At 44.9% G+C, this 25,105-nt stretch overlaps 1 protein-coding gene across 3 annotated transcripts in view; it reads left to right on the plus strand.

The window, feature by feature from the left end:
- The window catches only part of XYLT1 (xylosyltransferase 1), a 375,146-nt gene extending 355,438 nt beyond the window's left edge, over window positions 1–19,708 (plus strand). For all 3 annotated transcript variants that reach the window (XM_064362527.1, XM_064362528.1, XM_012464641.3), the window contains 2 exons: window positions 8,917–9,250; window positions 15,432–19,708. In XM_064362527.1, coding sequence (XP_064218597.1) covers window positions 8,917–9,250; window positions 15,432–15,754 — 657 coding nt within the window. In that variant the 3' untranslated portion in view covers window positions 15,755–19,708. The remainder of the gene's footprint in view (window positions 1–8,916; window positions 9,251–15,431) is intronic.
- The last annotated feature ends 5,397 nt before the right edge of the window (window positions 19,709–25,105 follow it).

The raw sequence follows: 25,105 nt of genomic DNA on the forward strand, positions 1-25,105 counted from the left end.
GGGAGCTGGGTGAGGTGTGTGGCTGCCAGCTTTCCCCTACTTCCCTGGCAACCTGTGTGACTCAGCAGTAATCCCCCAGGAACATAACTCCATGGGCCTGAAAACCACATCCCCGGCCCCCACTGTAGCCACAGCAAGCTCTGTCCATCTTTCTCTCCCTGCCCTGGTAGCCGAAGACAAAGGACATAATCTCTTGGGAGCTCTGACCCACCACCTGACCCTAGGGCAAGACTGTATCCTCCCTGTACAACTGCAGCTGATGCACTCTTGAAAGTGCCACCTCCTGGCTGGAGGCCAGCCAACACAAAAACAGCACACTTAAAAATGAAACCAAGGGGCCGGGTATGGTGGCTCATGCCTATAATCCTAGCACTTTGGGAGGCCAAGACGGGCAAATTACTTGAGGTTAGGAGCTTAAGACCAGCCTGGCCAACATGGTGAAACCCTGTCTCTACAAAAATACAAAAATTAGCTGGGCATGATGGCGTGGGCCTGTTATCCCACTACTGGGAGAATCACTTGAACCCAGGAGATGGTGGTTACAGTGAGCTAACACCACTGTACTCCATCCTAGGTGGCAAGACTCCATCTCAAAAAAAAAAAAAAAAAAGAAAAGAAACCAAGGACCCTGGCAGAGTCCATTTCACTCCCCTGCTACCCTGCACTGCAGCAGGTGCTGGTATCCACAGCTAAGAGACCTTAAAACAGATCACATCGTAGGACTCTTTGCAGATACTCTCCAGTACCAGCCCAAAGCCTGATAGCTCCACTGGGTGGCTAGATCCAGAAGAGAAATAAGAATCACTGCAGTTCAGCTCTCAGGAAGCCCAATCCCTAGGGAAAAGTGGAGCGCACCATATCAAGGTAGCACCTTGAGGGACAAAAGAACCTGAACCCCAGCCCTTGAGCCCCAGATCTTTCCTCCAACATAGTCTACCCACATGGGAAGGCACTAGAAAAACAACTCTGGTAATATGACAAAATAAGGTTCTTTAACATCCCCAGAAGATCACACTAGCTCACCAGCAATGGATTCAAATCAAGAAGAAATCTCTGAACTACCAGAAAAAGAATTCAGATGTTTGACTATTAAGCCAATTAAGGAGGCACCAGAGAAAGGTCAAGTCCAACTTAAAGAAATAAATTTAAAAGATGATATAGGATATGAATGGAAAAATCTCCAGTGAAATGTAACATAACAGAAAACAGTCAACTTCTGAAAATGAAGAACTCACTTAGAAAATTGCAAAATGCACTGGAAAGTCTCAGCAGTAGAATCAAACAGAGGAAAGAACTTCAGGACTTGATGACAAGGCTTTCAAATTAACCCACTCCAACAAAGACAAGAAAAGAATTTTTAAAAATGAACAAAACCTTCAAGAAGTTTGGGAGTATGTTACACAACCAAACCTAAGAATAATTGGTGTTCCTGAGGAAGAAGAGAAATCTTAAGAGTTTGGAACACATATTTGAGGGAACAGTTGAAGACACTTCCCTAGCCTTGCTGGAGATCTAGACATCCAAATACAAGAAGCTCAGAAAACACCTGGGAAATTCATTGCAAAAAGATCATGCCTAGGCATGTAGTCATCAGGTTATCTAAATTCAAGACAAAGGAAATAATTTTAAGGGGCAAAAGCATTAGGTAACCTATAAAGGAAAACCCATCAGATTAACAGCAGATTTCTCAGCAGAAACCCCACAAGCTAGAAGTGTCCTATCTCTAGTCTCCTTTAAACAAAACAGTTACTAGCTAAGCATTGTATATCCAGCAAAATTAAGTTTCATAAATGAAAGATAGTTTTTTTCAGACAAATGCTAAGAGAATTCACCACTACCAAGTCAGCACTACAGGAACTGCTAAAAGGAGCTGCAATCTTGAAACAAATCCTCAGTATAAACCAAAATAGAATCTTCTTAAAGCATAAATCTCATAGGACCTGCAGAACAATACAATAAAACAAACCAAGGTTTTCAGGCAACACATAGCATGATGAATAGAATAGTACCTCACTTCTCAACACTAATGTTGAATGTAAATGACCTAAAAGCTCCACTTAAAACATACAGAATGGATAAAAATTCAACAACCAAGGATCTGTCCTCAGGAGACTCATCTGGCACATGAGGACTCACAGGAATTTAAGGTAAAAGGTGAAAAAAGATACTCCATGCAAATGGACACTAAAAGTGAGCAGGAGTAACTATTCTTATCAGACAAAACAAAACCTTAAAGGAACAGCAATTAAAAAGACAAAGAGGGGCATTCTATAATGATAAAAGGACCAGTTCAACAGGAAAATATCACAATCCTAAATATATATGCACTAACACTGGAGATCCCAAAACAATTACTACTAGACCTCAGGAATGAGATGAACAGTAACCCAGGAATATTGGTACACTTCATGAAAACAGAAAATCAATAAACAAACAATGGACTTAAGCTATACCCTACAACAAATGGACTTAACAGATATTTTCAGAACATTTTACCCAACAACTACAGAATATACATTCTGTTCATCAGCACATGGAACATTCTCCAAGGTAAGACCATATGATAGGCCACAAAACAAGTCCCAACAAATTTAAGATGCTCTCTCAGACTACAGTGGAATAAAATTGGAAATCAGCTCCAAAAGGAACCCCCAAATCATGCAAATACATGGAAACTAACAAGCTCCTGAATGTTCAGTCAACAATGAAATCAAGATGGAAATTTAAAAATTCTTTAAACTGAACAGTAATAGTGACATAGCCTATCAACACCTCTGGGAAACAGCAAAGACAGTGCTAACAGGAAACTTCACAGCATTAAATGCCTACCTCAAAGTCTGAAAGAGCTCAAATAGACAACCTAAGATCATACCTTAAGGAGCTAGAGAAACAAGAACAAACCCAAACCCACCAAGGAGGTCAAAGACCTCTACAAGGAAAACTGCAAAGCACTGCTGCAAGAAGTCATAGATGACACAAACAAACAGAGATACATCCCATACTCATGGATGGGTAGATTCAATACTGTGACCATGACTATACTGCCAAAAGCAATCTACAAATTCAATGCCATTCCCATCAAAATACCACCATCATTTGTCACAGAATTAGAAAAAGCAATCCTAAAATTCATATGGAACTAAAAAAGAGCCTGCATAGCCAGGACTCTGCAAAAGGGGTCTGGCTAAGCAAAAAGTCCAAGACTAAGTAAAAAGAACAAATCTGGAGGCATTACATTACCTGACCTTAAAGTATACTATAAGGCCATAGTCACCAGAACAGCATGGTACTGGCATTAAAATAGGCATATAGACCAATGGAACATAATAGAGAACACAGAAATAAAGCCAAATACTTACCTTCAACAAAGCACACAAAAACAAAGTGGGGAAAGAACATCCTATTCAACAAATGGTACAGAGGTAATTAGCAAGCCACATGTAGAATAATGAAACTGGATCCTCATCTCTCACCTTATACAAAAACCAACTCAGGATGGATCAAAGACTTAAATCTAAGACATGAAACCATAAACATTCTAGAAGATAAAATTGGAAAAACCCTTCTAGACACTGGCTTAGACAAAGATTCATGACCAAGAACCCAAAAGCAAATGCAACCAAAACAAAGATACATAGTTGGGACTCAATTTAAAAAGTTTCTGCACAGCAAAAGAAATAATCAGCAGAGTGAACACACAACCCACAGAGTGGTAGAAAATCTTTGCAAACTATACATCCAACAAAGAACTAATATCCAGAATTTACAAGGAACTCCAATCAGCAAGAAAAAGCAATCCTGTAAAAAAGTAGGCAAGGCCATGAAGACACAATTCTCAAAAGAAGATATACAAATGGCCAGTGAACAAATGTTCAGCATCACTAATGATCAGGAAAATGCAAATCAAAACCACAATGCAATACCACCTTACTTCTGCAAGAATCGCCATAATCAAAAAATCAAAAAATAATAGATGTCGTCATGGATGTGGTGAAACAGGAAAAGTTTTATGCTGTCAGTAGGAATGTAAACTAGCCACAGTGGAAAACAATGCGGAGATTCCTTGAAGAACTAAAAGTAGATCTACCATATGATCCAGCAATTCCACTATGGGCTATCTGCTAGAAGAAAAAAAAGTCATTATACAAAAAAACATATTTGCAGACATGTTTATAGCAGCACAATTTGCAATTGCAAAAATATGGCACCAGCCCAAAGGCCCATCAGTCAACAAGTGAATAGAGAAATTGTGATGTGTACATATATATATACACACACACACCATGGAGTACTACTCAGCCATTAAAAGGAATGAAATTATGGTATTTGCAGCAACCTGGATGGAATTGGACAGCATTATTTTAAGTGAAGTAATTCAGGAATGGAAAACCAAACACTGTATGTTCTCACTAATAAATGGAAGCTAAGCTATGAGGACACAAAGGCATAAGAATGATAGATACAGTGGGCTTTGGGGCTCAGGGAAAAGGGTCGGGGGAGATGAGGGATAAAAGACTACACATGGAGTGCAGTGTACACTGCTCAGGTGATGGGTGCACCAACATCTCATAAACCACCACTAAAGAACTTATTCATGTAACCAGACACCACCTGTTCCCCCAAAACCTATTGAAATATATTTATATATTTTATATGTATACACACACACACACACACACACACACACACATATATAATAAACTCAAAAAATAAATAAATAAATGCAATGGAAAGCCATTGGTTGGTTGGAAGCCAGGGAGCAGTATGTTAAGCTTGAACTTGAATATGTATTTCAATTTGGGTAATTGAACACTCTGCAGTAGATGGTGGACTTCCACAGTGAGGTACCTTGAAAAGGTCTTGGAGGTCACAGAGGATATAACAGCAGCAGGGCCCTAGCTCAGGCTGCCCCACCCCTCACCCTTCATGCTTGGGGACAGCAGCTGTCTCTTCATGCTCCTCTGTTGAGAAACAAGATCCACACTGTCACCTGCTCCAAAACTCTCCTGTCCAGGTTATCTTGGTTTTAAAACTCACATTTCAGGGAAATGTTTATCCTCATTTCTTTGGAGCTTCCAAGGGCAGTGTCCTGGAGGGTTCCCATCTTCCCCTAACTGGTCAGAAATCCTTTCCTTAAATACAACCCCAAAGTAGTGCTGTGGCCATTCATCTGTTTTGTTAGTATCTGTTGAAAAGTAGTGCATGGAGGGAAGTCCATGCCAATTCAGCCCCTACTAATTCAGTATGTGTTCAAGTTCAAGATAGATTGATAGTTAAGTGATACATAGATGATTAACAAAGAGATGGGTAGATCGATAGGTAAATGGATAGATTATTGATACATACAATAGAGATGACAGATTAATGAGACAGAGATAGATGATAAACACACATAAGTAGATGATCGATATATATAGATCAATCAGTAGACAACAGGTGCTAATATATGTCTATGGAGATCCAGAAATAGAGATATATTAACACCTATTGTCTACTGATCAATCTATCCATCAACATATCTCTATACTGAGCACCTATAGGAGATTGATATAGAAATAGAGATATATTAACACCTATTGTCTACTGATCAATCTATCCATCAACATATCTCTATACTGAGCACCTATAGTAGACTGATATAGAAATAGAGATATATTAACACCTATTGTCTACTGATCAATCTATCAATCAATATATCTCTATACTGAGCACCTATAGGAGATCGATATAGAAATAGAGATATATTAACACCTATTGTCTACTGATCAATCTATCCATCAACATATCTCTATACTGAGCACCTATAAGAGATTGATATAGAAATAGAGATATATTGATCACCTATATGCTCAGCACTGTTTCAGACACTAGAGAGATGCTAGTGAGCAAGCCAGATACAGTTCCTGCCCTCATGGAGTTGATGGTCTAGAGCTGGAGAGAGAGAGACCTAAAAATTAAAAGATGCAGTACTGTGGGGGTCAGGAGAAAAGCTACGATGATCAGATGCTTAGAGATGTACCTCAGTGGTGCCTGTAACCAGGAAAAACTTTTGGGTAGAGGAGATGCCTGAGCCAAAATCTAGATGATGAGTTTGAGCTGGCCAAGAGGAACACGGGAAAGGAAGACTGGTCCAGAGAATGGATGGGTGATGGCCAGAAGGGCCAGAAGATCAGAGGAAACAGCCTTTCAGGATGTGGTGCTGAGAGTAACCCAGGTGGGGGTTACTCCTTGGACAAAGGAGCGAGTGGAAGGGAGGGATAGACACGACAGGACACAAGTGAAGGCGGAGCCAGACCAGAAGGTCTCCAGGACAGAGACGGGACTTACGAACCAAGAGTTGCTGAAAGGGGTTGTAAGTAGGAAAATAGAGATCAGGTTTCTTTAGAAAAATCTCCAAGCCTGAACTGAATCCTGCTGATGATTCATTTATTCCTTTAATAAATAATATCCTTTTCATTCCGTGTTCTGAGCACTGTGCTAGGCACTGGGGGTGCTCAGAAGGTACTGGTCGCTGCTGATCCACAGGATAGTAGAAAAATACCAAGATTTCCCAAGTCTGGGAGGGACGGCAGCCCCTGCATAAATGTCAGAACAGTAACTACCTCTGCTACTCTCAGAATGGCTTCTCAGTCCTAATCTTTAGTCTCCGGTCTGATGAAAACTGGAAGCAAAATATGTGCCTGTGAGTGTACACGGATGGCAGCCACCCTTGGTAGGCAGTAGGCATTTGGTTTATATGTGTTGGACGAATGAATGAATGAATGAATGTGTGAATGAATTAATGAATGGAAGGCAATATGTAGCATAGTGGATGCAAATGCAGCCTCTGGGGTTGGACTTCCTGGGTTCTCATGCTGGCTCTGCCCCCTCTAACCATAGCGAGTTATCTCACTCCTCTGAGTCTGTTTCCACATCTGTAAAGTAAAGATAATGACAAGGATCTCCCCTTTATGGAGTTGGAAGTACCAAATGAATGGACACGTCTGCCTCGCACACTGTCATCCCTCAGCAAATGTTAGCGGTGGAGCCCTGTGCCCTGGGTAAAGAATGGATGGACACAGCAGCTCTTGCACAAGCAACAAGAAAGTAGATCAGCTCCTATTTCCCCTGCACATAGGAAATCTCAGAATGTAGGTCTATATATCCACACCTGACCTTCGTGCACACACACATTAGGATGCTAATTATGGGAAGACCACAGAGGCAGTACAAGCCTCACACTGTACCTGTTATTTGCCTCCAACACGTCCACATGCTGTGTCCTCAAAACCACTAAATTAATCCACCTGGAGGAGATCTCTTTTTTCAAAGTAGATGACCCCTAATTTAATTTCATTTAAAATAGCAACAGAGCTCATTGTCAGGAATCTCCCTAGTTCATTCATTTTTTGATAAGTCATTCACTCATTCATTCAACAGACATTACTCGAGCACCTACTGTGTACTAAGCATGGCAGTAGGCACCAAGAAAGAGCAGAAAACCAGCCAGGTAAGGCCCCCATTCACACAGAGCTTATATTACAGCTGGAGAAGATAAGGAATAAATACATCAACAGACAACTCTCAGATAGTGCTTATCACCACTGGTAGGAAGAAAAACTGATAGGGAATGACACAGAGTGACTGAAGGGCCATTTGAAATTTGGGGGGTGCTGGCCTGGCACAGTGGCTCACACCTGTAATCCCAGCACTATGGAAGGCCGAGGCAGGTGGATCACCTGAGGTCAGGAGTTCGAGACCAGCCTGGCCAACATGGCAAAACCCTGTCTCTACTAAAATTAGAAAAATTAGCTGGGGATGGTGGCACATGCCTGTATTCCCAGCTACTAGGAGGGGCTAAGGGGGCTGAGGCAAGAGGATCACTTGAACCTGGGAGTTGGAGGTTGCAGTGAGCTGAGGTTGTGCCACTGCACTGCAGCCGAGCGAGGGAGGGAGGGAGGAAGGGAAGGAAAGGAAGGAAGGAAGGAAAGAAAGAAAGGAAAAGAAAGTTGGGGGGCAGTCAGGGATAGACTCTGTGAGGTGGCCTTAAACATAAGGGGTTGGCTGTGCAAGAAAGGAGTATTCCATGCAGGGAAGACAGTGCAGGAACGCTGAGCTGAGAATGAGCCTGCCTTGATTGAGGTGGCTAAAACAAGGCATCCTGGAGAACGATGGAGAGGGGGTCGTGGAGCTGGAGGACGGGCTAGCTCAGACTCTGAGTGCTCTAAGAAGCCTGGGGGCAGCGGTAAGAGGACACTTTACAAGGCCGTTCTGACTACAGGATATAGAAGAAAGTGCAGGTGGCAAAAGTGGAAGGAGGAAGGCCCCGAGAAGATGGCTGTGGGTCACAGCCACACACCCCCAGCTGGCTGGCAGAAAGGATGGATTGCAGGACGTCTCTCTGCTTACGGTCCAGCTCCAGGTGCCTTGGGAAAGCCAAAGCTATCTCTTCCTAGGAAAGCTATTTGAACCCCCGTAGATGACAGGAAATGCTGAGGGTCTCTCCTTGACCCTGGCTGATGACAGAGCAGCTGTAAAAACATGACCTATAGTCTTATTCAGAACCACTGAACCAAGTGGAGGTGTGTGATGTGGAAAACCAAGGGTGTATGTTTCCACAGAATGCCCTGCAAGCAAGGCCTTCATTCATTCATTCCGTGCATGTTAGGTTTTCTTTTCAAAGCACATACCATGTACCAGGCACAGGAGGCCTGGTAGTTTAATAAAAGGACCACAGGCCTTGTGATTCTCCAGACTGAGTCCAGATCCCAGATCTTCTGCTTACAAGCTGTGCAACCTTTGAGCAGGTGACTTAGTTGGAGCCTCAGTTTCTTCATCTGTAAAATGAGTATATTAACAAAGTGGATCCTAGGCCTATCTGAGACCTAGCACCCTAGTTCAGGCGCAGTGACTTCAGAATCCACTCCACTGTTTCAGGTCGGCACTGACTGGGATGCTAAGGAGCGGCTGTTCCGCAACTTTGGGGGTCTCCTGGGGCCCATGGATGAGCCGGTGGGCATGCAGAAGTGGGGGAAGGGGCCCAACGTGACCGTGACTGTCATTTGGGTGGATCCCGTCAACATCATCGCAGCCACCTACGACATCCTGATTGAGTCCACTGCTGAATTCACGCACTACAAGCCCCCTTTGAACTTGCCGCTGAGGCCTGGGGTCTGGACAGTGAAAATTCTCCACCACTGGGTCCCAGTTGCAGAGACCAAATTCCTCGTTGCACCTCTGACCTTCTCCAACAGGCAACCCATCAAGCCAGGTGAGTACTCCCAGTGTCTCTGCAGGGGAAGCACGGGGACTTTGAGGGTCTTTGGCATTGGCAGGCAGCGGCCTTGCAGAACAGCACTCCTTGCTCTCTGTACTTTTCTCTGCTGTTTCCCTAGAGAACCATCTAATTTCTTACCTGCACACTGAGGTGATGTCGGCTATCTAGGCTTTAGGTACCTATCTGTTACATGCCCTCCCACTGAACTTCCAGAGGGCTAGATCATATTGAAGACAGAATGGGAAATAAACCCAGGCAGGTATTAAGTATCAGCAAATCCTCATTTACTATTTTAAAAAAATTAAAACAGGAAATTCTGTTCATCAAAAATAAGACACACTAGGTGAAAAAGATGAACCACATAATTGTGGAAGATATTTGCTACTTTTTAAGTACTCATCTTCAAAATATATAAAGAGATCCCACTAATCAGAAGTTGGCAGATCCAGCCCCACTGCCTGTTTTTGTAAATAAAGTTTTATTGGAACACAGTTACTGTACTCATTCATTTACACGTTGCCTATTTCTGCTTTAGTGTTACAACGGCAGAACTGAATAGTTGTGAAAGAGACTGCATGGCTCACAAAGTCAAAGATACTTACTATCTGGCACTTTACAAAAGGAAAACAAAACAAAAAAAAAACGACCACCAACGCTGCTACAAAAAGGAGGAAAAAAATGGAAGAGAGAACATGAATGGCCTTCCATACATAGAAAGTGATGTTCAACCTCATTAGAAATGAGAGAAATGAAAACTAAAAGCAAAGAGAAGTTCTATTTCACACCCATCATATTGAGAAATGCGTGACCGTTAGATAACAACCTGTGTTACGGCCAGGTGCGGTGGCTCACGCCTGTAATCCCAGCACTTTGGGAGTCTGATGCAGATAGTTTGCCTGAGCCCAGGAGTTTGAACCAGCCTGGCCAACATGGTGAAACCCCATCTCTACTGAAAATACAAAAATTAGCCAGGTGTGGTGGCGCACGCCTATAGTCTCAGCAACTTGGGAGGCTGAAGCATGAGAATCGCTTCAACCTGGAAGGTGGAGGTTACAGTGAACCAAGATCGTGCCACTGCACTCCACCTGGGTGACAGAGTGAGATTCTGTCTCAAAAAAAAAAAAAAAGAATTTATGTCTGGCTCTTTCAGCCAGGGTGGAGTGCAGTGATGCAATCATAGCTCACTGTAGCTTTTAGCTCCTGAGTTCAAGTAATTCTCTCACCTCAGCCTCCTAAGTAGCTAGGACTACACAAGTGTGCCACCATGCCCAGCTATTTGTTCTTTTTTGAATATTTTTGTAGAAGTATGGTCTCCCTATGTTACCCTGGCTGGTCTCAAACTCCTGGTTTTAAGCAACCCTCCCACCTCGGCCTTCCAAAGAGCTGGGATTACCGGCATGAGCCACTCACCACAGCCAGCCCCAACAAGGAAGAGTCAAACATAAAATTGTATGTGCTCATGCAGGTACATTCTTAACACAAACTTCTAGAAACAGGATTTCTGGGTCTCTCTATATTTGAAATTGTTCATGTGTATCTAACAGATCACAAACCCAAAAGCCAGAAAAGCATTACAGCCCATTAGCTTCAAAGAATTCTGGATTGGGTGCCCTTTAGCCAATGACGCAAGAGGATGGGGACACAGCTGTGAGGAGGAGGTGCCTGAAGTCCTAACAAAGGGAGTTGTTTGGGAAAAACTCTCAAATCACTTTTCCTCTGCTCTCACACTGCAATAATCAATGCAGAAGACTTCTGTAACCACAAAATACGTGGGGGAATTTTCCCCATCAGCAAGCAAGCAATCAGTTCTGCAGCAGACACCAGCTGGGTGTCCCCCAGTTCAGTTCCAACACTCTCCACCCAGAGGTGTCATCAGATACCACAGAGTGAGGGCTCGGTGCCATAAGACCACCCCCTTCTGCATGCCAATCACAAGTCTGGGGCCTCTGGAACTTCTGACCTAATGGTTTAAAATTCGGGGTCCCACATCCCCCTCTTTGGGTTCAGTTACTCTGCTAGAGCAGCTCCCAGAACTCAGGGAAACACTTACGTTTATTGGTTTGTTATGAAAGGTATTTTAAAGGACACAGATCAATAGCCAGATGAAGCCATATAGACAGCAAGGTCTAGAAGGGTCCTGGGTACAAGAGCGTTTGTCCCCACGGCACTGGGGTGCACTACCCTCCCAGCAGGTGGATGATTTCTTCCTCGCCTTCCTACGAAGAAGCTACCACATGTTCAGCTCTCTGGAAGCTCCTCCGACCCTGTCCTTTGGGCCTTTTATGGAGGCTTTATTGGTTATCCATGATGGAAGCATGGACAACTGTGTTAAAACGTGAGTGGACAAAAAGGGTCTGACGTAACGCAGCAAGGCCTGTCTGTTCGGATCCTCCTTGGCTTCTCTGTGCAGTAATTCCTTCCTCCAGGGTACGTGGCAGGGCCCTCTCTGGAATGAGAGCCCTATCACCCTCAATCTGATTAGAGTCCAGCATTAGGCAGGTGAAGGGGACAGGAGGAGGCCAGAGAGAGAGAGATTATATTTGCTGAGGCCTAGAGTACCCAACATTTTAAGAGTGTAACAAGGGTTACAGGAGTTCTGAGTACATGGACAAAAACCACTATCATGACTGGGTGTGGTGGCTCACGCCTGTAATCCCAGCATTTTGAGAGGCTGAGGTGGACAGATTGATTACTTGAGATCAGGAGTTCAAGACCAGCCTGGCCAATGTGGTGACACCCGGTCTCTCCTAAAAATACAAAACATTAGCCAGGCATGGTGGCAGGTGCCTATAATCTCAGCTACTCCAGAGACTGAGGCAGGAGAATCGCTTGAACCCAGGAGGCGAGGTTGCAGTGAGCAAGATCAGGTCACTGGACTCTAGCCTGGCCACAGAGCGAGACTCTGTCAATCAATCAATCATCAATCAATCAATAAAACAAACCTCTATCACAGAAATCTCAAAGTGAGTGCTCAGCTTCTGCTCTTTGTGCAGAGCAAGCAGAAAGAGAGACCTCATGTTTTCTTGAGCTGGAAGCTCTGTTCCTTCTTCCCCTGTGAACCAGCAAAAGACAGCACCTCCAGAGCTAACGGGGCCCAATCCCACCCACTTAGCACTCTTAGGTTCCTTCTTGATCAAGTTCACATCCTTAGCATCCCTAAGGATTTCCAAAGCCAGACGTGGAGGAGAGGGGTATAAATGGCTGTGTTTTCATTGCTTCAGGAACACCTGTTGGACAGAACAAAGAAGTGCTCCTGAACACACCCCCATGTCAGTGGAGTAACCTGGGGCCATTCATGGGGTCCTGATTTGTCCAGTGCTTTCTTCTGGGGTTCTGAGGAAGGCAGGGTGCTCCGCACCCATGCCCAGGATTACCCAGGAGTTGTTTTACCCCCACCGAGAGCAGCCCTCCTGTCCTCAATAATTGTATTTGTTAGCGATGTTCCAATGACAGAGAACACGAAGGTGGGAGCAATGCAATTTGTAAAATGATTCATCAAGAGTAATTTTCTATTGATGCGTCCCCGGTAATCTCGAGAAATCTGATGAGGTGGAATTGAGGAAAATTTAATTATAGAGACGAGCATCGCAAGCTGATATTGTAATAGCGTTTCCCACATTAACCTTATTTCTCATAAGGGTTTTCTGCATCAGCCACAATATTTGGTTCACAGTGTTGGCGTGATTGTTAGCTGCTCTTTTCCCTTTGAATGTCCTGCCTTTTGTCAGTTTTGGTATCTCCTCATTCTCCACTTTCTCACTCTGCAGAATGGAGGCATTGAGGGGCTCTAATAGAGAAACTGGGGCCTGCACCAAAGACAGCAGCCTCCGTTCTCCTGGCAGGTGGGGCTGGAGCTGCCAGCCCTACCCTGTATTAGAGAAAGAAAGGTTAGGACCAGATTTCCAAACACGGTGGCTCCTGTCTACCATCAGAGAAAGCAGCTTTGCTAAACACTGACAAGACGGAATATGTGCTCAGTGACTGCTCACCTCCTTCCCCCAGTTTGTCCCCGTTCAAACCACAGAACCCAACGCTTTTGCTTCCTGGGGCACTGGGAATTAAAGGAATGACGATCTTGTCTGTGTACGTCAAGGCATATTTTGCATTCAGCTACTATTCTCATTGCTTTTAGAAGGGTAGCACATGGTCTTTCTTCTACCTTCTTGACTACTCTGGACACTTGTTAGTTATCCAGGCTGTCCTGGGTGCCTTTGTTGGTGGCAGCTGCTCACAGGCAAACAGGAAGCATTGTCTTCTGAACACTGCGTTATCTCGGAAGCTTTCTTGTAATCCTAGCTATCTCAGCTCTTGCAAAACCTGATTTGGTAAAGCACAACTCACCAGACTCGCTGGCCAGCCTTTTTTTAAAAAAATATGTGCTTGTATTGAGCAATAAAACAAGCAACAATTATGAACTTCAAAATATTAGAAATAATAGCTTTTAGAAATAACAGAAGTGTGTAGCTTCTTTCCTTCACTCCAAATTGCTGTACTTCCTCATTCCCCATTGTGAGGCCCTGGGAGGTGGTAACAGTCCCTCTCATGTACACATTACTGTTTAACCCATTTATGCCTGAGGTTGCAGATTTTTGAAATTTTTTGAGATGGAGTCTCACTTATTACCCAGGCTGGAGTACAAAGGCATGATCTCAGCTCACTGAAACTTCTCCCTCCCAGGTTCAAGCAGTTCTCCTGCCTCACCCTCCCAAGTAGCTGAGATTACAGGCACCCGCCACCACGCCTGGCTTATTTTTGTATTGGTAGTAGACACAGGGTTTCGCCATGTTGGCCAGGCTGGTCTCAAACTGCTGACTTGAGGTCACCACCCGCCTCAGCCTCCCGAGGAGGCTGTGGGTCACCACGCCTGGCCCAATTTTTTGAATTTTTGCATGAGTGAAAAATTAGACCTTGCCAATGACCTTGAGCAGTAGGGTATCGTGATGAGTGAGATAAGCACTGCCTTTGGAGTCAGTCGGTCCTGGATTTAACCCCAGATCTGTCTCTAACTCCACCTGCCTCTGTTTCCTCATCTGTAAAATAGGGATGATAAAACCAGCCCCATAATTTTTTATGTATGTAAGGATTATGGACTAATACAAATAGTAATAATCTTAGCTGTATTTGTCTGTTCTTATGCTACTAATAATGACATACCTGAGACTGGGTAATTTATAAGGGCAAGAAGTTTAATGGACTCACAGTTCCACATGGTCGGGGAGGCCTCACAATCATGACGGAAGGCAAAGGAGAAGCAAAGGCACATCTTACGTGGCAACAGGCAAGAGAGCCTGTGCAGGGGAACTCCCCTTTATAAAACCATGAGATCTCATGAGACTTAATCACTATCACAAGAACAGCATGGGAAAAACCCGCCCCCATGATTCAATTACCTCCCACCATGTCCCTCCCACAACACTTGGCGATTATGGGAGCTACAATTCAAGGTGAGATATTTTCAGCTTGTTGGATAAAATACAGTCTCTGTCTCAAATACTCAGCTCTGGTAGCATAAAAGCAGCCATAGACAATATTCAAATAAGTGGGCACAGCTGTCTTCCAATAAAACTTTATTTGCAAACACAGGTGATGGGCCACATTTGGTCCAAGGGCTGCAGTTTGCCAGCCCTCCTCTCACTTAATACTCTATTTTATTACCTTCATAACATTCATCACTGCCTGAAATAACCTAATGTATCTACTTGTTTATTTATTTGTTGTTGTTCTCTCTCCACTGGATTGTAACCTCCCTATCTGGCTTGCTCCGCCACCAAGAATAGATCCTGGTACCTAATAGGTACTTAATATATCTTTATCAAATATGACAGTGCCCTGAAGATAACGGGTGTTTAGTAAATACGTGATGAAGGAATGCCTTGCACAATGTATGTGCTTAAAAATATGTATTGTCTGAATGACTGGACTATCAGTGATGCTCCATAAACATGCGTTGAATGAATAGAGGAATGCACCATGCCCTGCACAAAGTGGGCTCTGTCCTTATGGACTCAGTTTTCCCAGCTGTGCAATGAGTCTGCTAAACCTCATGAGATTGTCGTGTCAATTGAATGAGGTGATGCATGGCGCCCAGTGCGGCACCAGGCACGGGCTAAGTATTAATAGGCATCCTATTGGTGGCCCTTCTTCTGATTCTGGAATTGTTCCTTTTGGCTTTCAGAGGAGGCACTGAAGCTGCACAATGGGCCCCTCCGCAACGCCTACATGGAGCAGAGTTTCCAGAGCCTGAACCCCGTCCTCAGCTTGCCCATCAGCCCCGCCCAGGTGGAGCAGGCACGGAGGAACGCAGCCTCCACAGGCGCAGCGCTGGAGGGATGGCTGGATTCACTGGTGGGTGGGATGTGGACCGCCATGGACATCTGTGCCACGGGCCCCACGGCCTGCCCGGTCATGCAGACCTGCAGCCAGACAGCCTGGAGCTCCTTCAGCCCTGACCCCAAGTCGGAGCTGGGGGCGGTCAAACCCGATGGCCGGCTCAGGTAGCACTGGGCATGAGGAGTGGGCCACAGCAGGATCTCAATGGGAAAGCAGCCAGAGGGGTTGTGGGGCCTGAACCCTGGCCTCCCACCCCTGGGGGAGGCCATTTGTGAATGGGTCTTTCCTGCCATAGAATGATGGAGAATGAAGGTCAGCAGGTCAAAGCAGGATCAGCCAACAGGCTGCCTTTGGCAAGCTGGGGGTGGGAGGGCTCAGTCCCTGCACTGTGACGGTCTCACCTCTTCTGATTGATCCTCAAGTCCTATAGGTTCCTTGTCTTCCCCCTCCCGTGACCCACCCCTGCCCCCAGGTGAGTGATTTTCAAACTTTTATTTTGAGCAGCAGAACTTTGTTTACTGAGCGCAGTCTTAAGTGGAAGTTTAAGGTGCAGACGAAATCCAAGCTGCTCTGGTTGAAGCTGAGGAGTGCAAGGTTCCTCCCAAAGCTCAGCCCTCCGGGCAGTTCCCTTGCCCAGGGTATCTCCTATGGTACCTCTTCAGAACCCAAGGGCTCTGCAAACACCAGTTTGATAAGCACTGCCCAGACCGACCATGGGTTCGAACTCCAGCCCTGCCCTTTGGTTCATCTTTCTGCTCCTTTTGGCTGGGGGATTCTTGTGTTAGCCTTGAAAGTCATGGTCATGGGCCCTTTCCCGTGGAGGCCACAGCCTCAGGAGAGCACTGAGCCTCTCAGCAACCCTCCTTGGGTTGAGCCATTCTCCTTAGTAACTAGATGAGTAGGAAAGCCTTTTGATGTGGCATGGCCAAGGTCGAGCCACAAATGCAACTGCCACCTGTCCAGGGGTCCAAGCCGCCATCCCTGAATGCTGCCACACAAAGCAGCAGAAATAAGATGAGATTTGTGAGCGCCAAACTCAAGACCATGACCTTCTTTGATCCTTGAAAATGGAAACATTGAGGGCCATGACCGTGAAACTCACAAGACAACGCCATGAAACTCACAAGGCAATGCTTGGAGCAAAACTCCTGAGCTAGACAGCACAGCAGCGCCCATCCCCTGCCAGAGCCCTTCCGTTCTGAGGTCAGACACCCAAAACCTTTGTCAATTGCACACTGGTGCTGTTGGGAGTGACCAAACCACATGAACCAGACTTTTCCCATCCAGGAAATAGCATTACAGATTTGGTTTTTAATTTCATGCCTCTTCTTATCCAGGGTGCCAACAGGCTCAATGGGACATGCAACATGTAAGTGAGAAGGTTGTTTAAACAACTAAAAACAGTATGATTTAAGTGTTTGAGTTACCAGAAACCCAAAGGGTTTCCTTGCCATGAGCCCCCTGGAGGTCCATCCCTGCTCACCAGGAGAGCCCTTGGAGGTTGGCCTCCCTGCCTGCTGTAATCCCACCTCTCTTGAATGAATGGATTCCCTTGGAAAAAGGTCTCACCCCTGGTAGCCATCTGTCCTTCCCATGGAGAACCAGTCCTGACATCTCTCCAGTGTGGGTTTGAAGGGTCTGCCCTTCACTTTGTGTGACCTGTCCCAAGCCTAGCCAGATGTGTTGCCCCATCCCAAGCCTACCAAGGCAGGATGTCCAGTTGGCAATGGAGGACACAGAGAAGGGACACTTTAGATATTTATTATTTATATGTTTTAGTCAATGACTAATTAGTAGGTGCTGTTTTTGCAGCTTGTCAATTATGTTATCTTACTAACTGAAGCTGCCTTTATTCACAAAAGGCCCCTTTTCCCACCCCCTGGTGTCTCTCTCTTGGTTTCTCTCTCTCTCTGTCTACCCCGCATCTTTCTTATCTTCAGAGTAAAGCAGGGGCATTGAACACCATGCAAAGAAAGCTCCAACCCACATCTTCCACTGGCTTGGAGTGGGGTGCCTTGGGGACCATTGGAGCCTCGTTTTTTCCTTATGCAGAGTGTCAGCCTCATCCATCCCTCTGATTCCAAGAGTATTGGAATTCCTGAGCCTCCTGTCCTCTTACCTCCACCCCCAAACCCCACCCCAGGCACAAGGAGGTGACAGGCAGAAGACTTGGAGGGTGGGTGGGGAATGTGCTGGCTGCAGAGAGCTTGGGCCATCCCTGCTTTGTTCCATGGATGACTTCCCATGGCCCATCTAATCATGGGCGTCCCTGCGACCTTAGCAGAGGAAAACAGGCTCCTTTGAGGGAGATCCATCTTAGGAAGAGGGTAGTCAGATCCAGGCAGCAGAGCCCAGGAGATAGCCATTGTCAACAGTGATTCCAGGAATCCCAGAGTAGCTTTCTTAGAAAGCCCCTATGATCTCTTACAGACTCCATGGCGGCCACGAGCTGGGTGCCCATCCTCTTTCTGCCACCAGCCTCTGGCCAGGGTTTCCCTGGGGCTGCTGAAGTCACTTTGGGAGCTTCCCTTTCACCCTCCTTTGCCAGACCACTAGTGCTCTGTGTTTTTTTCGCAGCGTTATTTGCAGTGTCTTTGGGGACTGAACCGTGGCACATCCCTGTGCATAATGTGAACCTGCAGACTTCAAGACGGGGCCCCTCCTGCACTCAGTAACCTATCTGCTTTTTTTTTTTTTTTTTTTATCCTGGAACAAGTGGAGAAATGGCAGAGCTGGCTGACTCTAGGGACCCTTCCCTTTTTCTCGTGGCTTAATTTATTGCTCATCACAACTAATTCGAGGAGCTGAGAAGTCACGCAGGGTATTCCTCTGCCTTCTCTAATTTTCTTAATAGACCAGAGAATAAGATTGCTGATACTACATTAAAAAAAAAAAAAAGGAAAATTCCAAACAAAGCCCAGCATGATTTGAGAAAAGATGCTTTTCCAGGGAACATAATTTTTTTTAACCTGCCTGAGAATGATTTATTTGTTGGAGGCCATTGGTCAGACAGCCTAGAGCTTGGGCTGTGGAGGATTTCAAAAGCATAGGGCTGTGGTCTCTGGAAGCCTATTACAGCCTGCAGGGCATAGCAGCCATGAGCTGAGCCAGTGATGAGGTCCCTGGAAACTCAGGAAGTAAAGGTGGGCCTTGGGGTGTTGGTTTGTGGAGAGAAGGAAGCATTCCTTAAGCTGCAGCACTGTACAGTGTCCCACCCACCAAGTGACATTCGGGCAGAAGTTGAGCTCAGGAGACAGCCAGCCTTCCCACGTCCCACTTCACTTCCCTGGGCCACGCGTAAAGCAGTGTGTCTCCAAGGAGGGAGTGAGCAATTCCCAAGGTCCGTATGTTGTAAGCAGCGCCCTGCTTTCTCCCTTTGCGGGGGTGGAAAAAAGGCTTTTCTGGTGAGATCATGAGTCCTTCTGGCTTCATTTCTCATTGTGGGTTTAACTTCTAAAATGCAAGCGAGGTTTAGACATGCTGAGCAGAACCACAGGACACGCCCCTCCTCTTGCTCACTGCAGTTGTTTCTGCTCTGGGCACACGTCTGGGTGTTTGAAGACCTTGTTTCCCTCTGGTTCTCTAGTTTGCAAACAACACGGAAGACACTGGCTGGAACCTTAAGCTGTCTGCCAAAAAGATGCAGAAAGTAGAGCAGTAGCTACCAGGAGTAGGGTGTGAATAAAGAGCCCTTCCACAACCAAGTTCACTGAGGATTTGGAGCACCAGCTCCCCAGCAGCATTCAGTGGTGGAGAGGTGTACATTCTAGAAACAGCCATCACACTCCGCTTTAAAGACAGCAAGCTGGGCCTGCACGATCAGAGACACACTCTGTGGTAGGGGTTACAAATGCTTATGGGGCCCAGGATACTAGCATAAATAAGTGAAATGGTTGGTATGAGACAAAAGGGAGCGGTGGCGGTGTTGGGGACTGTGGTCTTACTGGCGTGCACGTGACCTACCCAGAATGAGCAGCTGCTACTCAACCCAACCTATCATTGTATGTAATAATGTAAGCACAGTGTAGTTGAATCTTCCAATTTGGAAAGGAAGCCAGAAATCCAGATTTTTATTTAAAAATCTGATTTTTCAATGTCAGGTTTTTTTTTTTTTTTTCCTAACAGATAGTGGGCAAATAAAAATTCTGCTGTTCCACATGTGCACTGCCAGCAACCTCTGCTCTCTGGAGAGGTGTTTTAAAGTGAGATTAGTCATTGCCCTGGTAGAGAAGGAAAAAAGCCAGCATCAGGTCAGGGCAAAAATAACAGCTCATGTTCAACTCTGAAGGGAATGGAGATCTCTTGCTAAGTCATTCCCCACCCCCAAGAGACCATTCCACAGAGGAGGAATGGATTGGTCAGCTCTCCTGGTCCCAAGATTGTGCTGAAGGGAAGAAGGAACAGAATCTGGAGATCTGGACTGCTGCCCCTCAGACATGCAGAGGTCCACGTATGCCTGGGGCTACACCTTGTGGGACTCCATCAAACCAGGCAGAGATGGCAAAGAGGGTCTAGGAGGAGGAAGAGGAGGTGGTGGGGTATGAAATAGCCAGGCTGTCTCCAAATCCCAAGTGTTGGCAACCATCTTGCCCCATCCCTGGAAGCCTCTTTGGAAACCACAAAGAGCTGTGCTGGCTCACGGGATGTCCTCTTTGCTTCTGCCTCAGTTACCTTACTTTGCCCATGGGTCTACCACAGGCGCTACCTCATTGTGTCTGCTGAGAAGTTTACCTGGGGTGGGGGGAGGGGGATAAAGGTGTCCAAATCTGCTTGAGCTGAATGTATGATCTATGCAAATTCTCTCTCCTCTCTCTCTCTCTTCCTCTCTGGCTCTCTAACTTAGAAGGTTTTTTTTCTTTTGTTTTTACCTTGCAAACAAGATACTGTATAGGACCCTCTTGAGATGGAGGAGGGCTTTCTTGCGCCACCTGTGTCTACCCATCACGTTGTCTTTGGCTCTGGTCTTGCCAAGCTCCATGCAGGGAGAAAGTGGCCTCTCTTCCCTCTCCACTTGGCTGGGAATATTCCAACTGCCTCTGCCTACAGACACCACCAGAAAGCGGGTTCTACACCTTGTCACCCCCATCCCTAACGCCATCTACTCCATCCCTCATGTTCCTCCAACTTGCTTCTCCCATCCCTCCTTCCAAAAACAAACAAACAAAAAAGCCTTAGGTTTCTCCTTTTTGAAATGTGGCCTTAACGTTATTTTTGGGAAGCTGACCATCCTTTCCCTCCCATCTCCACCAACATCACAGAAGAAAGAGCATCGTGAAGTGTCTGTGGCAGCCTCCTAAGGGAGGGGCTGCCAATCTGTAGTTTGCAGATGCTATAGAAATTGCTTACAAATGTTGTCTTTAAGAAAAATGTTCTTATATTTTTCCTGCGGGCAAAATGAAGGCTTGGGTGCTCATCTAAAGCTCAGCCAACTCCTGAAGCACTCTTAGAGCATATTGCCGCTGTAATGGGCTGGCTTAATTACCAGCGGAGTGCTCAAAAAGGCTTTGCAAACCTCCCCTGCCCCCAAGACTGGGTGACTTTATGTACTTCAAGGGTAAATCAGGAAACGTTCTCCATTTATCTCTTCGTCCTTCCTGCCTGGAAAGTGATAGCACTAAATATTCCCAGCAGATGAGTAGTGTCCTCAAAGGGATCACCCTCTCCCTACCTTCCGACTGTCTTCTTTACCCTTCCATTGCTCCAGCGCTGATGGAGGCCAAAGACAACCCCAGGGTTTTCATAGGAAATTCACTGGAATTGTGCGCAATTGTCTTTGTAGTCCTTTTGTCTTTTTTTTTTTTTTTAATATTATGTTGTCAATAGCATTTGTTTGGGTATTTGTTTTAGAGGCCTCACTCTAAGTTATTACCGTCCCCCTCATTGTTTTCAGAGACATGTGGTGATATAGTTTTTAAAAATAACTATTTTGTTATAGATCATAATATGCATAAAAGTGTACAGAAATATTTTGTAATGTGTTGATTTTAAAAAAATCTGTAAATAAAGTTTTAAAAGAATTCAAATGGCACACACTGAAATATGTAGATATTTTGCTATTTATTTAAAGGAGTATTTTAAGAGATATTGAACTATCTGAAATTGACCAGTAATCAAAGTTCCAGTCATCTGAATGCTTTTCCTTGAGGTAGAATGTGATTCTCAGAAATGACTGTATTACCTGCCCATTTTTGCACCTTTTCTGTCTTTTAATTTAGCCGAAAAAAAACAACAACAACAAAATTGTGCCTTAGCTATATTTCTTTGTCTAGGGGAGTTTGTTTCTGTCTGACAAAGCAAAATTTTTGCAGAAAACAGTGGATGTATTAAATACTGTATCATACCAAAAACACTGCAGGTGTATATAGATGCTTTCTGTCATACTGTGTTTTCAGATGCAGAATTTTAAAATTAAAAAAAAAAATACTGTCTTTATGGAACAGTGGTTGTATGGCTTTTTTTCAGCAATATTGTGCATCTTTACACAATCTCATATTCTCTTCTGTCATCTGCATGGTGTAGATAGGATGACTATATAATTTATCATCCAAACTGGGATACTTTTGAGAGTTAAAGCAGGCACCAAGTGAACGGCATGCTGAAACTATAGGCATAAATGGCCTCTCCTGGGAAAACCTGGGTGTGTGTACACATTTCCCTTACAAAGACTGCTGTCATCTTCTAACTGGATTATATCAACAACCTCCTATAAGTAATTTATTCTCCTGGTTGAGGCAGAAATATATGATTTCAAACTCTGATTGAGTAGAGAATAATTAAGAAGGGACTGCTACAGAAAATTGCAGTTCCTATACCCAACTGGTTGGTTGGTAAACCTGTTTTCCTTTCCTCTTTACCACAGAGACTGCACTTCCCAGACTGCCCTGCTCTTACCTGTGGCCATGTGACTGGCTCAGGCCAATGGAATAGCTAGACTATGTTTCCCAGACTTCCCTGCTCTTAGCCATGGTCATGTGACTGACTCAGGTCAATGGAATAGACTATTTCCCAGACTTCCTTGCTCTTAGCCATGGTCATGTGACTGACTCAGGCCAATGGAATGTAGGTAGAATACGTACTGGCACCTCTAGCCCTGGTCCCAGAGAGGAGAGAATGCAGTATCTCATCTCGCAATCTTTCCCCATTTTTCCAGATCAAATGTTTTAAATCACCTTGATTTTGTGCATCCATTGAGTTGACCTATTCTGGTAGTCTTTTTGAAAACTCTGCACAACCTGTACCTTAAAGAAAGGCAGAGACACAATTTGGAAGGTAACTGAGCCCCTGCATACCCACATAAAAGACCTCTTGACCAGAATCACCCTACTGACTATGACATGAAAAGAATTAAGCATGTATTTTGTCATGCCCCTGAGAATTTCAGTTACAGCAGCTAGCCTTACCTTAATGAATCCATCTGAAAAGGAAATTCAGATGTTTCTTTGGGAAAATACACATTTTAGTTCCTTCACTCCATAGGTAAAGTTACAGAGAGCCAGACAGGTGAAAGCATTTGCCTGAAGCTACCCGTGGTCATCAGTGTCAAGTCTAGAACCAGAGTTTCCCATCTTCCAAAGAGACTTTCATAAGTCATTGGAAAGACCAGTTCCTCCACCCCTGAGGTTCGCTCACTATTATGTGTATATGTTGGCTTCTGTGGGCTATGCCCAGGGGTTGGGAGCCCAGGTGGCTGAGTTGTATAGATGCTTCTAATTCACCCTTCAAAATCCTTAAAGGCAGACAGGCACTGAGACCTAAAAAGGATTTTAGCAGCTAGAACAAAATAGGCTAGGTATCTCCCCGTTAGACAGAGAGGCAAATATATGGGGAGCTGTGTCAGCTTCAGCCTCCTTGAGTTTGGCTCAGGAGAGATGGTGAATGACTCCATATTTAGATAGACCGATGGACCCAAGATTCATCTGTCAAAACCTCTTTCCAGCCTAACCTTACCGGCAACCTCCCTTTCCTCTGCCCAGAGATAAGTCCTCAAAAATGGAGTTCAGTTGCAAAGGAAGAATACATTTCTGAAATCTTCATAGGAGTAAGGATCACAGCTAACTTGTTCACTGTGGTGCCCCCAGTATTTAGCAAAGTGAGCCCAGCATATGGGCACTCAGTGAATAGTGAACAGACAAGTGAATGAGACCATATATCTTAATTAACAATATGGGCATGGGGCCATTTGTCCGAGATTCTGTCTTTACAACCATCATTTGATGGATATTATTTGTCAAAGTATGGCTCATTTTAAAGTGAGCTGTGATTTTTTCCTTCAATAATGAGGTTTCTGGGCCTACTGAAGAGTTGGTTGGAATTTCTTTCCTACTTACTTGGTTTAAGTCCACAGAATTCGTTATTTTTAAGAGTTTTTTTTTTCTTTAAGGGGAATGTTTTTTCCAAATATTGTACCTTAAACCTCTCTATACATTAAAAAAAAAAAAAAAAGACTTAAAAAACGAGTGACTAGAAGGGCTGCCCTGGGTAAAGGGGGATTGGAAGGCTCTGTCTCAGCAGTGCACCCACCCCGACCAGCCAGCCTCTTTTATGGCTCCATGGGATACGTAGATGACCATGCTTTGAAACCCACACCACGCCAATGGTAGAAACATCTAGGCTTTTTGTAGGGTTGGCTTTGAGGCCTTGCTGCCAAGGTGCTGAAAGCTGAGTTCTAGGCTGGGTCTCTGAGCATGAGACCAAACCGAGAGTAATTCACTCCACCTAGTATTGGAAAGTTATAAGGCTGGAAACTTCGAGGTGGGGCAAAAAGGAGGTATGGCTGGCCTGACACCATGTTTTGGCGACTCCTGATCCTGTGCATTAGTAATTAGTTCATCTGTTCTACTGCTCTGCCTGTAAACCTCCTCAGCCCTAACCCTGATAGGGAGTACTGGCCTGAGAACAAAGAGGCCCAGGCCCTTCACAGCTTTGGTTGTGCCACTGATTTGCTGTGTGATCATGACGAGTCTCTTTTCCACTATGGGTCTCAGTCCCCGCCACTGACAAATAAATGGGAGAATGCGGCCCATTTACACCTGAGGTCCGTTCAAGTTCAGACACGTAAGCGTACAGTCCAATTCACACCCAGCACCCAACACAGAACATGTTAACGTGCCAGCTCCATGCAAGGAAATGTTCCCAAGATATGATTTTTGAGGTTCACCTCTATGTTATTCAAGGTTCTTTCACTTGCAAGTAGGAACCTTGACTTACTTAAGGGTCAGATAATCCTGTGTCCAATTCACAGAAGCGTAATCAGAATGGAAATGTATTGAGTTATGAAACTTTAGAAGATAACAAAATGCAAATTATAAGAACTAGGAGAGCACTTGGGGGATCAAGAACTGAAACTGGAGCCTCAATATTGAAGTCCCCTCTTCCTCCATTTTTGCTGGCCTCCATTTGAGTATATTATCTCCCACAGAAGGCTGACTCCACGTGGTAAAGAAAGAAGGCCCCACAAGTTCCTGCTTCTTGTCCTTTGAACCCCATAACACAAAAAAATATCAGTGTCCTTTGTCCTCA

This window comes from Aotus nancymaae, unplaced genomic scaffold (assembly GCF_030222135.1).
Source record: "Aotus nancymaae isolate 86718 unplaced genomic scaffold, 86718_ANA_hifiasm-v0.15.2.pri h1tg000049l, whole genome shotgun sequence".
Taxonomy (NCBI): Eukaryota; Metazoa; Chordata; class Mammalia; order Primates; family Aotidae; genus Aotus; species Aotus nancymaae.